At 45.0% G+C, this 14,008-nt stretch overlaps 2 protein-coding genes across 2 annotated transcripts in view; both read left to right on the forward strand.

Moving 5' to 3' along the window:
- Positions 1–2,370: 2,370 nt before the first annotated feature.
- TAS1R1 (taste 1 receptor member 1) lies at positions 2,371–11,796 on the forward strand. Its single transcript, XM_044671248.1, has 6 exons — positions 2,371–2,555; positions 4,182–4,485; positions 7,357–8,115; positions 8,666–8,878; positions 9,261–9,381; positions 10,865–11,796. The coding sequence occupies exons 1-6, from the start codon at positions 2,371–2,373 to the stop codon at positions 11,794–11,796; spliced, it is 2,514 nt and encodes an 837-aa protein (XP_044527183.1).
- Positions 11,797–13,820: 2,024 nt separating this feature from the next.
- Positions 13,821–14,008, forward strand: part of ZBTB48 (zinc finger and BTB domain containing 48) — a 21,374-nt gene continuing 21,186 nt past the window's right edge. The window contains exon 1 of the mRNA XM_044667655.1: positions 13,821–13,897. The gene's annotated coding sequence lies outside the window, so the exon portion shown is untranslated. The remainder of the gene's footprint in view (positions 13,898–14,008) is intronic.

The raw sequence follows: 14,008 nt of genomic DNA on the forward strand, positions 1-14,008 counted from the left end.
CCCTTCCCCTTCCCCTTCCCGCAGGACACTCGGGCGCCCCGGGAGGCTTTTGGTTTCATATGTACTAGTGGACGTTGGCCCCGGGGTCTGGGCTATGCAAGACCCTCAGCCGGCCCAACCCGTGGCTGGTCAAAAGGTTCTAAGCAAGAAACGTTTGTAAAGCGCCTTGCACACAGTAGGCACTCAAAGTATGCTTGTGGCTTTCGCCCACCAAGAGTTTTGGGGTGTTTGGTTGGTTGGTTTAACCAGCTATGGGATAACCGGTGGTGGTTATCTTGTTTAGAGAGCCCGGGTTGGCGTCTGGAAGTCCTGGGGTCACTGACGGTGGGACTTTGGGCAGTGCCCTAATCTCCTGAGAGCCGCTCCTTTAGAAGCGTGCTGTGAGCATCAAATGAGATGAAAATAAAGGGACAAATAAGTGCTCTATAAAAAGCTTTTATGCCCGGTTCTTTTGGAGTTTCAGGATTTCCCATGGTCAAACAACAAGCCACACGCCTTTATTAAATCCTTAAAATAAGACACAAAGTCTAGAGAAGAGGAGTTGATGGGGCTCTCCATCAGACAGTTTTGGCCCCAGGGTTTACTACTTCCAAGGGCTGAGCTTTCCAGGACAAATTTCAACATTAAACTGTGAGGATTCTGGAAGAGGCTACCAGTTTGCCAAGGTTTATGTTCTAAAGTTTTTTGTGCCTTTGTCCCCTCCATTACCCTGGTGAATCCCAGGGCTCCTGTATAGTGGCTATGGAAGAGAGGTGGGGAGCTTGGTTCCCTGATCCTGTCCTGGAGTCTTTATCTGGCTCCCCAGGAAACCCACTAAGATCAATGCCTGAAAAGGAACTAAAGACCATTTGCAGAAGATCTCTCTAACTTCTCAATTAAGGGGCAGAAGTGGCTTCTTCAGCTAACTGAGGAGGAGGTGTCCAACAAGAAGGAATAAGTCCTGTGCTCTCTACAGATAGAAATGATGTAGAGTTTAGTCATGAATTCAAGGTTGAGCAGAGTTGGATTTGGGGATAAGAAATGTCAGGGAGCCTGCAGTATGACTCAAATCACAGATAACTGAAACATAGTATAGTGGATAGTATGTATGCTGGCTTTAGAATCTGTTCAAATATCACCTCTAACAAAGATGCTTCATGTAATCAAAATTGCTTCACATACGTACAAGGCCATAAATGGCTGGCACTGGTAAAGGCAGAGGTTCTTAACATTTGGAGGGTCATGGATCTTTTTAGCAGCCTGATGAAGCCTATGGACCCTTCTTAAAGTAAGGTTTTTAAATGCATAAAATGGAATACATAAGATTTTTAAAGAAACCAATCATATTGAGATAATTATCAAATTTTTTTTTAACCCTTGTACTTCGGTGTATTGTCTCATAGGTGGAAGATTGGTAAGGGTGGGCAATGGGGGTCAAGTGACTTGCCCAGGGTCACACAGCTGGGAAGTAGCTGAGGCCGGGTTTGAACCTAGGACCTCCTGTCTCTAGGCCTGACTCTCACTCCACTGAGCTACCCAGCTGCCCTCAAAATTTTTTTTTAAAGCTTACAGACTCAGGGTTAAGAATTCCAGGTTGAGAAATTCAAAAGATTATATAAATTTAGAGCTCTACAGAACCTTCAAGGCCAAAATCCTTATTTTACAGATGAGAAAACTGAGACAAAGAAATTAAGTGACTTTATTAGAGATCTGAATCATCTTCCCTACTCCAAATTCAGTGTCCTCTCCACAGAGATGCACTGTCTTTCTCACCCCAAGAAATCCCCAGGCTTCTGAGATCATAGGTCCTTCCCCATTCCCATCTAAGTGCATAAAAAGAGAGAACAAAGTCATCTGTGAGATCTGGTTGGGAGGAGGGGTGGAAGAATGGTCAGGGAAGGATCTGTTGTTCTAGCTCTAGTATACCCTACAATAATAATCCCTCCAGCTAAATTATACATATGGCTTCCTTTAATTTAGCCTCCCAAGGATTTAGCAAAACTTCCTCATAGCCCAATAAAAACTCTACCACACCCTTCCTGATCTAAATCCTCATTTGTCAAATTGTGTCAGTGGTGTGGCACCTGAGTGCCACCTGGCAATGGGTGCCACCTGGTTAAAACAAGGATAGTTCATCCTCTCATTTTCCCCAAGAGCACCTCTTAGGTTCCTGTGCAGAACCACAAGCCAGGAAGTCCAACTCAAACATTCTACCTGCTGGAGTTGAGTTTTGTTTATTATATGCAAGACCCACCCCTTTCCAAAAAGGAAAATTGAGGAGAATTAGGCAGAAGCTCCAGATTCTGTCTACTTAAATAGTCCTGAGATATTTAAGAGCAGGAACACCTCTGACATAAAAAGGAAGAGAAGAGCTCAATTCTCCTGGACAGCATGGTCCATTTTAAACCCTACCTGATCTATCTGACTCTTTTCATGACCTGCCTCTCCAGCTATCAAGAAACAGAGACCCATTCTGACTTCAAGTTGCCTGGAGATCATATCATTGCAGGATTGTTTCCCATCCACTCTGTTAACGATGAAGTGAGACTCAGACCTGAGGTGACCCTGTGTGGGAGGTAAGTGAGGGTCCACACAGAAGGCTGTTCACAGCGAAATTCACCCAACACTGGAATCAATTTACTAATTCCTACCTCTGGACTTTTGTGGGACCAAGACCTTCACCTGAATCACCCTCCATTTTCCTTATCACCCATTTATGCCCAGTCTCTACCACCAAGAGCTGCCTTGAGACAGAGGCTTCCTTTGGGAGTCTTTCCCTGGGATGCTCACCTGTCCTCATCTGTCTTTTACGCAGTTTATTATTTTGCTCTGGCTTTTTTGTTGTCCAATTGCAGTTGTGTTCCACATTTTAAGGGTCTTCTAGTCTTTCCAACTAGTTTCCTCAAGGGAAAGGATCATGTAACAACTTCACTCCTAATACTGCCTAGGAAAATGCAGATAATATGAATTCTCCCTCTTCCAAAAATGCACAGGTAGGGGGCACCACAGTGCACAGAGTGCTGGGTCAGGAGTCAGCTTAAATCCAGATCCCAGTACAGACACTTACTGTGAGCATCGATTAACTTCTGAATGCCTCAGTTTCCTTATCTGGAAAATGGGAATAATAATAGCACCTACCCTGCAGAATTGTTTTGAGAATAAAATGAGATATTTGTAAAGCACATAGCAGTGCCTGACACATTATTAATAGGTATATTAAAAGCCTGTGTTTCCTTCCTCCCCACAGAATTTTTGAGCTAGAAGGAGACTCCAGAAACATCATCTAATCTATGCCCCAAAAGGAATCCCTGCTATAAGCTACCCAACAAGTGGTCATCCGACCTCTGCTTAAGATATCTACAGAGGGGGACCCCAGCTCCAGAGTAGCCCATCACACTCACAAGTAGTTCTAATTGTTAGGAAACTTTTCCTGACCTAAATCTGCCTCCTTGCAATGTTGCCTGACATGTAGGGAGAAATTCCTTGTGTCCACTGCTTTCAGGAAACTAAGTTATTTTACAATAAGAGGGTCACCATTATCAGGTACTGAGCAACCAAGGGAGATACAATTCAAGATGGATTATTAGCTGGGAGACCCTAGGCAAGTTGCATAGACTTTATAAGCCTCAGCCTCCTTACCTGAAAAATGGACCTAATGTCACAGGCGTATTACAGATCTTAAAGGAAACTTCATGGAAACATGAAGGTATGAATGAAATGAGATCATCTACAATTCTACATGAAGCACTTTGCAAAACTTTGTTATTTGTTTAGTTGTTTCAGTCATGTTTGATTCTGCAACCCCATTGGGGATCTTCTTGGCAAAGACACTGGAGTGACTTACCATTTTGTTCTCCAGTGCATTGGACAGATGAGGAAACTGAGGTCAGTAGGGTGAAGTGACTTGCCTAGGGTCACACAGCTCGTGAGTATCTGAGGCTGCATTTGGACTCAGGAAGAGGAGTCCTTCTGACTCTAGGCCTTGAACTCTATCCACTGTGCCATCTAGCTGCTCCCCTGGATAATTTTAAAGAACTTCATAAATGTTAGCTATTACTTACTGAAGAGGTTTACAAAGAATAGATCTGATATGCCCACCTCAGTTTCCATTCTCAATTATGAGGGATAAAGGTCTTAGCATTGGGTTTGGGGGCTCAGTGCTCATGACCATCCTCCTTTTTCTGGCCCTGTCTTTCCTATAGGTCTGAGACATTCAATGGCCATGGATACCACCTCTTCCAGGCCATGAGGTTTGGCATAGAAGAGATTAACAACTCTAGTTCTCTCCTTCCCAATATCACTCTGGGCTATGAACTCTATGATGTATGTTCAAAGTCTTCTAATGTGTATGCCACCCTGAGCATTCTTTCCCAGCCCAGAGGAAACCATATCAAGATTCCAGAAAACTTCAACTATTACCCCAAAGCAGTGGCAGTGATTGGGCCAGACAGCACTGAACTGACCTCCATTTCTGCATCCCTTCTGAGCTCATTCTTGGTCCCCCAGGTAAGCTAGAACCTCTGGGTCCTCTGTCCAGGTCAGCACAAGTTAGAGCTTTGTAGGAGCCATTAATGTGTGTGCCAGCCTACTCTTGTATTATTTGGAGGCTTAGCCAATGTCTGTCCATCACTGGTTTTTGACTGTTTTACTTGAAATTCTTCTTTATATTTTATAACCCCTTGATACCATTCCCTTATCTTCTTTATTAAATGAATTCTGGATGAATAAAAAACTTTTCTCTTTGACAGTGCCAACCCTTCTATGTGCACCCAAAATCTCAGCCACTCTCATCTTCTTTAGTAGATGGCTCCAGAATGACTTTCCCCTAAACTTTAACCTCCTTCTCCTCATTTCTTCCCTACATCTGACAAAAATGCCTCCTCTCCTATCTTTAAAAAGCACCACCATCTTGTCAAACTATTGTCCTCCTGCTCTCCTTTTCTTAGCCAAACTCTCGTAAAAAAAAGTTTTTACATTCATTGTCTCTATTTTCCAATTTGCCAATGATCTCTCTCTTTTTTAAAAACCCTTACTTTCTGTCTTATTAACAACTCTAAGTCAGAAGAGCAAGGGCTACAAACAAAACTAAGTGATTTGCCTGAGATCTCAAAGGCCAGATTTGAACCTAGGCCCTTCCAACTCTAGACCTGAGGCTCTATCCATTATACCACCTACCAGTCCCTCTGTGATCTCTTAACTTCCAAAGGTAATGGCCTTTTCTCAGTTCTCATCCTTGTGGAGCTGTCAGCAACACTGACACTGTTGATTGCTGTTTCCCTCTGAATGTAAGACCCTTCTTAGGGTCTTGTGACTCTGCTTTCTCTTGATTTTCCTACTTCTCTTACCACTCCTGTTTCCTTTGCTAGATCATTATATCACCCCCTTCATCCCCAACTATGAGTTTAATTGAATCCTCTTCTCTCTCTATACTCTTATTTGGTGATCTTATCAGTTACCATGGGTTTAATTATGATCTCAGATTTCTTCATCTAGCCCTAGTGTCTATTTTTTTAACCTTTATTTATATTTATTAATTAAAAATTTTTTGCCCATGGTTACATGATTCATATTTTCTCCCTCACCTCATTCTTCCCCCGTTCTGGGGTTGAGGAGCAGTTCCACTGGGTTATACATAAATATATTATCACTCAAACCCATTTTTATATTATTCATTTTTGTAAAAGAGCAAGCTCTGGTGTCTATTCTGAGTTGTCAGTCCATGTATTAAGCAGTTACTGTGTGCTAGTCAGGGTATTAAGCACAGGTTGGGGTGGTATAGAGAGGAGGAGTGCCAAAACAAAGAAAGACACAAGAAAGGACCTGGTTTCAAATCTGGTCTCAGATACTTAGCTATGTGACCCTAGGTAAGTCACTTAACCCAAACTGCCTAGACCTGACTGTTCTTCTGTCTTAGAATTGATACTGGAACAGAAGGTAAGGGTTTAAAAAAAAAAAAAAAAGAAGAAATGAAAGAATTTTTAAAAAGAACAAAATCACAATAGAAAATGTTAATTCCAAATAAGATCCTATGGGTTCTGCTGATTTTCCATCGAATGGCAGGGCTCAAAGTCATCATTAGGAGAGAATTTTCTTTTAAAACTGTCATCTTAAACTGCAAGGATATCTATTAAACATCACAATTAAACTTGCCAAAGGAACACAAAGTCTGATGAGGGAGACAATGTGCAAACAACTACATACAAACAAGGTAGAGAGGATAAATGAGATCATGAGAAAGGAGGCATTAGAATTTAGGAAGAAGGGCTGCAAAAGGCAACAAAGATGCAGAAGTAGAAACCCAATTCATAATGTATAATACTAACACTAGATAATATTGTTATGTGTAAGCTAAGAAGATCAGTCCTGAATAACACAGGTTGGGAAGCCTGATGAATGATTACTGGCCAAGATGATGATAGTAGGCTTGAAGCAAATAAGGAAGCTCAGAAGAGGAGTACTTTTTGGAAGACAGAGTTCTGTTTTGGACATGTTGGTTGAAACAGCCTCTCATAGAAGATGAGATTTTATCTGGGACCTGAGGGAAGTCAGAGAAGTCAGGAGGCAGAGACAAGGAGGAAAAGCATTCTGGGTATGGGGGCAGCCAGTGAAAATGCCTGGATTCTACTTATGTAGCACTTTGCATGAGAAAAAGCCTGAAGCCAGGCTCACTGGATCACAGAATTAGGCATGAATGAATAAGAAGTAAGAGAACTGAAAAGGTAGGAGAAGCCAGCTTAGGAAGAGTTTTCTATGTGATTCTGGAGGAGATAGAGGGCCATGAATACCTTTACCAAAAAAAATAAAAAATGCCCAGCACCTAGCACAGGACATAATGTTCATTTCTTAATTGACTGAATTCCTTCCCCACAGATCAGCCATGAAGCAACCAGCATGATGTTCATTGAGAAAAGGAAGGGAACCCTCTATCATATCCCATCTCATGGTGGGGAGGGGGAGTGATCTCATGGAGGGATCTGTGCTTTAAAAAAAATGCCTGGCAGACTTATGACAAAGAATTCTATCCACCTCTAGAGTAAGAACTATTGGAGTCAGATTGCGGATCAAAGCATAAGATTTTTCACTTCAGTTTATTTGGGTTTTTACTTGAGGGTTTTGGTTTCATATGATTATTCTCTTACAAAAATGAATATGAAATGTTTTACATGACAAAACATGTATAACCCAGTTGGAATTGCTTGCCAGCTCCAGGAAGAAGGAAGGATAAAAGGGAGGAGACAATATGGATCATGTAACTTAGGAAAACTTGTGTGGAAATCTGGTATTACATGTAATTGAGAAAATATCTTTACCAACAAAATGCACTTAGCACAATACATAATGTTTGTTTTCTTGATTGACTGAATTCCTTTGCCACAGATCAGCTATGAGGCCACCAGTATGATGTTCAGTGAGAAGCAGAAGTACCCCTCATTTCTGCGCACAATCCCCAGTGACAGGCACCAGGTTCAGACGATCCTGATGCTGCTGAAGAAGTTTGGGTGGTCTTGGATCTCAGTGATTGGCAGTGAGAATGACTATGGCTTACAGGGAGTGAAGCTACTGGAGGACTTGGCCAATCAGCAGGAGATCTGCATTGCCTATAAGGATTTTGTGCCCATTTTAGCTCAAGGGGCTGATAATACAATGCAGAACATGATGGTGGACATCAACAAGTCTGGTGCAGAGGTGGTGGTCGTCTTCTGCAATAAAAGGCTGGCCCGTGTCTTCTTTGAGGCGGTGGTGCTGGGGAACGTGACTGACAAAGTGTGGCTAGCCACAGAAGACTGGTCCATCTCCAGTTACATCACACAGGTGCCTGGCATTTCAAGAATTGGGACAGTGATTGGGGTAGCTATCAAACAGAGACAGGTGCTCGGAATGAAAGAATTTGAAGAGGCCTACGCCCAGGCTAAGAACACCTCAGAGGCATCAGGTGGCCCTGCTCAAGATGGGGGTGATTACACTTGCAATCAGCATCAGGCTCTCACAGCAAATGCCAATACTGAGCTGAGTCAGTTTTCCATGAATGCTGCCTACAATGTATATGCTGCTGTGTATGCAGTGGCCCATGGGTTGCACCAGCTCCTGGACTGCCCCTCAGGAGTCTGCACGCCAGGCAGGATCTACCCATGGCAGGTGAGAAGGATGAGTGTGGCAAGGGTTCTGTATACCTACTCAGTTCTATCCTAGAAGTATTGTTCTCCTGGCACTCTGTGGTGCTCAGAGATTCGATTTCTTTCTTTCATGCTCAGTTCCTTCTGGATCAGAGTAAACCTCTTGGCTCCCTCAGTGTAGAAGGGGAATAGGAAAGCCAGGGAATAAAGGGCAAGTCCTCTTAGAAAAATCCTTAGCTCCTCAAATTTTCCCATCTTTTCCCAATCAAGTCCTTGGCTGACTAAAGGTGAAATTCAGAGATAAAAACTTCAGAAAAGCTTATCATATCTATCAAATCCTATCTCATTTGGGGAGGGGGTGATCCCATGGAAGGAGCTAGTTATCTCTAGGTATTACAGACCTACTGGGGCTCAGCACCTTCTCTAAGAAAGCAGATTCCCACCTTCAAGCTTTTATTTCCTCTCTTTTTCAACAGCTCTTATCTTGCATTCTCTGGCTTTGCTTAGATTGAGTACCTAAGGGAAGCTCCATACAGTTTGTGACTGGGGTACATGGTTTCTGTACATTGCAGCTGCTGATGGAGATCCGAAAGGTGAATTTCACGCTTCAAGGAAACCCTGTATCCTTCGATGAAGATGGAGATCCAGTCAGTGGATATGATATTATTACATGGGACTGGAATGGCCCAAACTGGACCTTCAAAGTCATTGGCACTTCCACATGGCCCCCAATTTGTTTGGAAATAGATGAGACCAAAATCCACTGGCATAAAGAGAAAAATCAGGTAACAAGCCACCTTGGGAAGGGAAGATAGTCATTAGCCAGATCACTGTTTGATAAAGCAATTCAGTGCCCAGAACTTATGGGTAACTAAGAGATATCAGATAGGTGGGATAGTCTCTATCAAGCTTTAAATAAAAATTCCTATCATGCCAGGCCCTAAGGCTTGTTCTCCAAGGGCACAGCTCTAATCTGCCCCTACTAGAAAATCCAAAGGGAGACTGTCCAGTAGTAAGCCTGAAATTTGAAGGCTCTGCCCTGGGGCCCTCTGGCCTGGCTTCCTGAGCCTTTCCCTAGTGTGGCCTTTTAAGGTCCCTCCTGTTCAACCCCTCCTTTGGCTGTCACCACCGCCAATGTGAACTTGGGATGCCTCTGGTTCTCTTCAGGTGCCTCGGTCAGTGTGCTCCCAGGATTGCCTCCCAGGAGAGGCCCGGAGGATAGTGGGACTGCACCACTGCTGCTTCGAATGTGTCCTCTGTGCAGCTGGGACCTTCCTCAACAGCAGCGGTGAGTGGCCCACCTTTCCAAGGCCGGCTCAGCCAGCTTTTTCAGCAAAAGCAGAACCAAGACTCCAGGGGCATTTCACAATGAGGCAGTATATAGTAGTGTTGGCCTTGGAGTTAGGGGAACCAGGGCTCAGATTCTGCCTCAAACACATACCGTGTGGCCCCCGACAGGTCCCTTAATCCCCACTGACTGTCAGTTTTTAAAATTGTAAAATGTGAATAAAAAGAGGTACCTATCTCACCAAACTCTTGTAAGGATCAAATGAAGTAATATATGTAAATTATTTGATAAAGCTTATAGTACTATGTAAACATGAATTATGATGATTTTTAATCATCATTGGACAAATTCCCTGTGCTTGCTATCTATCAGATTTAAACCCAGAAACTCCCATTGTGTAGGCCTTCCCATCCCTTCAGAAAGGCCCTATTTCCAGAGCACACTCCATACTTATTATGCTTTTCTCTGACTTACCCTACAAAGAGTGGATATTTTGTCTTCCATCAAGGTACAAACAATAGAATATTTCCAGGGGGCAAATTTGTGACAGGTCCACACTATGTATCCAATGAAGATTTCTATAGTCGATCATTGCCAAAGTCAATGAGTCAATCAACAAGCCTTTATTACTATGTGCCATGCAGCGTTGCTAATCCAAGAGATGAAAGTGGCTTCTTCTTCCCAGCCCAGTTTTAAGTTGGAGTCTCTATATCCTTTCTCCAGAATATTCTTACTGCACAGTTCTTTCTGCTTTTAAAAATCTAGATACAGAGAAGCCACTGAGTCAGGAAAGTGAGATTGGTTAATGGAAATACTGGAGGGAAAGAGAAACCATCTTCCTCTTCAAAGGAGTGAAAGCCATCTATACAAGTGAATATTGAGAAAAGGGACTATATCAGGGCCCTCATTGTTCTGAATTTAGCAGGAAGGAATGTGCTATCCTATATTTACGTGGGGTACAAGGACAACTGCTAACCCAAGTGTTGGCTTAGTACCCACAGAATGTAGGACCTAGGGAAGGGTCTCCAGGATATACATTATGTGTAGCTCTATGGCAGATTTACAGAAGATCATGGATGAAGTCTCATGGACAAGGTGAGGAGATGCAGGTGGCTTGGATCTCTCCTGAGAGCTTACAGAGATGACAGCTTTGTTAAATTTTCCAAAGAACTCTGTCTATCTTTGTTTCTCCCCCAGTCTGGCTGGTGCCTAGCACATAGCTTAGTAATAGGTTGTTGAATGACTAAAGACTTTAGAGGCAAACCCCTCTTGGTTGAGTAGCAACTGCCAAAGCTATTTCACAGAAAACCCTCAGGCTATAGGAAGGGCTCACTATTGCTTCTCTCCAGAAGAGCTCTTCTCAGTTTCTCTTCCTACCATAGTCCTTGTCTCTTCCAGGCCTCTGGTACCTCAAGTAAATTTTCCTGCTCTTTCAGGTTTAGATGACAGCATCTCCACTCAGGGTTCTTCTCTTTCCTTCCAGACCAGTACACTTGCCAGCCTTGTCAGAAAGAAGAATGGTCCCCAGAGGGCAGTCAGACCTGTTTCAACCGCACCACTGAATTCCTGGCCTGGGACCATCCAGTTTCCTTGGTGCTCTTGGGGGCTAATACATTGCTGCTCCTCTTGTTGACAGGGGTGGCCATCCTGTTTGCCCAAAATCTAGAGACTCCTGTGGTGAGATCAGCTGGGGGCAGGATGTGCTTCCTCATGCTGGGATCATTGGCAGGTGCTGGCTGCAGCCCCTATTGCTTCCTTGGGGAACCAACACTACTCACTTGCCTGCTGCGCCAGTCTCTTTTTGCCCTGTGCTTTGCTGTCTTCCTCTCTTGCTTAACCATCCGCTCCTTCCAGCTGGTCTTCATCTTCAAGTTGTCAGCCAAGATGCCCGCTCTCTACCATACCTGGGTGCATAACCATGGGGCCAGGACCTTTGTGGCAATCAGCTCCACTATCCAGCTTCTCATATGTAGTGTGTGGCTTGTGGCATGGACCCCACTGCCCATCAAGGAGTATAAGCGGTTCCCAGAGCTGGTGGTGTTGGAATGTTCCAAGGAGAACTCTCCAGGTTATATGCTGAGCATCCTCTACACTTGGCTACTCTCAGTCAGCTGTTTTGCCTGCACCTACCTGGGCAAGGATCTGCCAGAGAATTACAATGAGGCCAAATGTATGACCTTCAGCTTACTGTTCTACTTCATTTCTTGGATTGGCCTTGCCACTTCTTCCAGCATCTACAATGGCAAATACATGCCAGCCATCAACATGTTGGTCATCTTGAGCAGCCTCAGTGGCGTTTTCAGCGGCTACTTCCTCCCCAAGTGCTATGTCATCCTCTGCCGGCCAGACCTCAACACCACTGAATACTTCCAGGCCTCTATCCAAGACTACACCCAGAGATGCAGCTCCCCCTAAGTGTCTTAGCTAAGAGCGGGGAGGGAAGAGGGATGGATGGGGTGGCAGGGTAGGCAGAATGGAATGATGAAAAGTTTTTATATGGCCTGCTCTTCTCTCCTGAGGCTTAGTAGCTACAAGTCACAGAATCTGAGTTAGAAGGGACCTTAGAGGTTATGTATCTAGTTCAAACTATACCTAACTCCGAATTTTTTCAATCACTCCAATAAGTCAGAAGGAAGCTTAGAAGATAATAATCCAATCCACACATAACCAAGAATTGTCTCCTCAAAAAGTGATTATTTCAACAGCTATTCATTACTCTCAAGGCAGCCCATTCAAATTCTGAATAGATTTAATCCTTTGGAAGTTTTCCTAACATTAAGCCTAAATCTGCCTCTTTTATCTTCCTTCTTGGAATTAATGTGTGGAAGAGGGTACAGAGTCAACAGAAGGGCTGATAAATGGATTTAGAATAGACCATCAAGTAGAAAGTCATCATTTTTACAAAGGAGGCCCAGAGAATGATTTATCCAAGGTTACATAGCTACTAACTGGGAGAGCAGGGATTCAAACCTCAATTCTTTGACTCTAGTCCTTTCCCTAGACACCATGCTATCCTTTAAGTAAAGGGATCCAAAATTAAAAAGGACCTTAGAGATTAGTCCAAACTCTTGATGTTACAGATGAGGAAAGTGACATCCAAAGTAAGGCAAGTAGTAAGTAGCAGAGAGACTCCCTTTCCAAACAAATGACTATTTAGCTAGCTTCCCTAAGCCTCTTCACCAGAAAGAATAAAATGGAAACATCAGTTATAGGTTCCTAGCTGGAAGGGACAACCATGGGGCAGTGGAAAGAAAGATGGAAGTTTCAAAATTTGGCTCTACCACTCACCATCTGGGTGATCTTGGGCGGATTATTTTCAGAGTTCTTCATTTAAAAATAGGGGGCTGGACTTCCACGACTTTTTTTTTTTTTTCTAAGTCCATATCTTCCATCTTCAAGTCAGTACTAAAAATTGGTTCCAAGGACAGGGTGGTAAGGGCTGGACAATAGGGGTTAAGTGACCTGCCCTGAGACACATGGCTAGGAAATGAACTTACACGATTTCTAACGATCTTCTCCAATTCTAAATCTATGATCCTATGAATTTTATAAATCCACCTAGTCCTTCATTTTAGAGAGGAGAAAATTGAGGCCCCCAGGGAAAAGGACTTGCACAGATCACTATGGCAAATCCAGGCGCCCTTAGTCCGGGCTGCTGGTGCCCTAGCAGGAGGGTGGGGCTGAGAGCAATGTCATCAGCTGAGACGGTCAGAAAAGGTTTTGGGCCGGGTTTGGAACCAGGAAACCCGAAAATGATGGAGTCTAGCCCCCTCATTTTACAGAAAAATAGGGCCAGAGAGGTTAAACTATTTGGTCCTCGGTCACCCCAGGGCGGGGGCGGAGCCGGCTCTGGGGCCAGGGTTCTCGAGCCCTAACTTGGGGCATGGAGTGACTTTTCCTTCTCCCCAAGAAGGGAACTCAAGGATAGGACAGGGAAGGAATGAACCTGGAGTGCAATAAAGAACTTGACCCCGGCGAGGCTTTCAGCTTCTAGGGAAGCTCCGCCCCGGGCCTAGGAGGAGCTGACCTGGCGCCCCGGGGCAGTCTGGCCACGAGCCCTAACAAGGAGTGGAAACGCCTCCTTCTCGAGGGCGGAACCGAGTTCGCAGCACAGCCGTTGCCTAAGCAACAAGGGAGGCTGCGGGGGGCGGAGCGCTTACCTTTGCGCAATCTCATTGGTCGCCTCGTGGCGGCACGGACCACCTCTCCTTCTCTTAAGTGGCTTGGAGTGGGGGGGTCCAGTCACATCCGGTCGCGCCCCCTTAAGCTGCCCCACCCCTCTCCTTTCCAACACCCCCTTCACCCTCAGCTTCTCCGCGGAGTCTGGCGGCGAGCTGCGATCTGACCTCAAGGCCGCACGTCGCCCCACCCAAATCTCGTGCGCCTTGACGTCACGTCCGGCGGGCGGTGCTCGGCTTCTCTGGACGCGGCTGCGCGCGGCTCAGCTCTGGCAGTTGCTCCGTGGGAGCTTGGCAGGCGCTGGGGGAGTCTCTGGAGCGGGCTGGGCCCGGGGCAGGTGAGGCGGCGGGGCGCGCTCTCGGGGAGGGGCGGAGAGGCGCGGGGGCGCGCCGCCTAGGGAGCGTCGAGCTGTGCGCAGCCGGGCCGCGAGGCGCAGAGGGGCTGGCGG

The sequence above is a fragment of the Gracilinanus agilis genome, chromosome 3, assembly GCF_016433145.1.
Source record: "Gracilinanus agilis isolate LMUSP501 chromosome 3, AgileGrace, whole genome shotgun sequence".
In the NCBI taxonomy this organism is placed as follows: Eukaryota; Metazoa; Chordata; class Mammalia; order Didelphimorphia; family Didelphidae; genus Gracilinanus; species Gracilinanus agilis.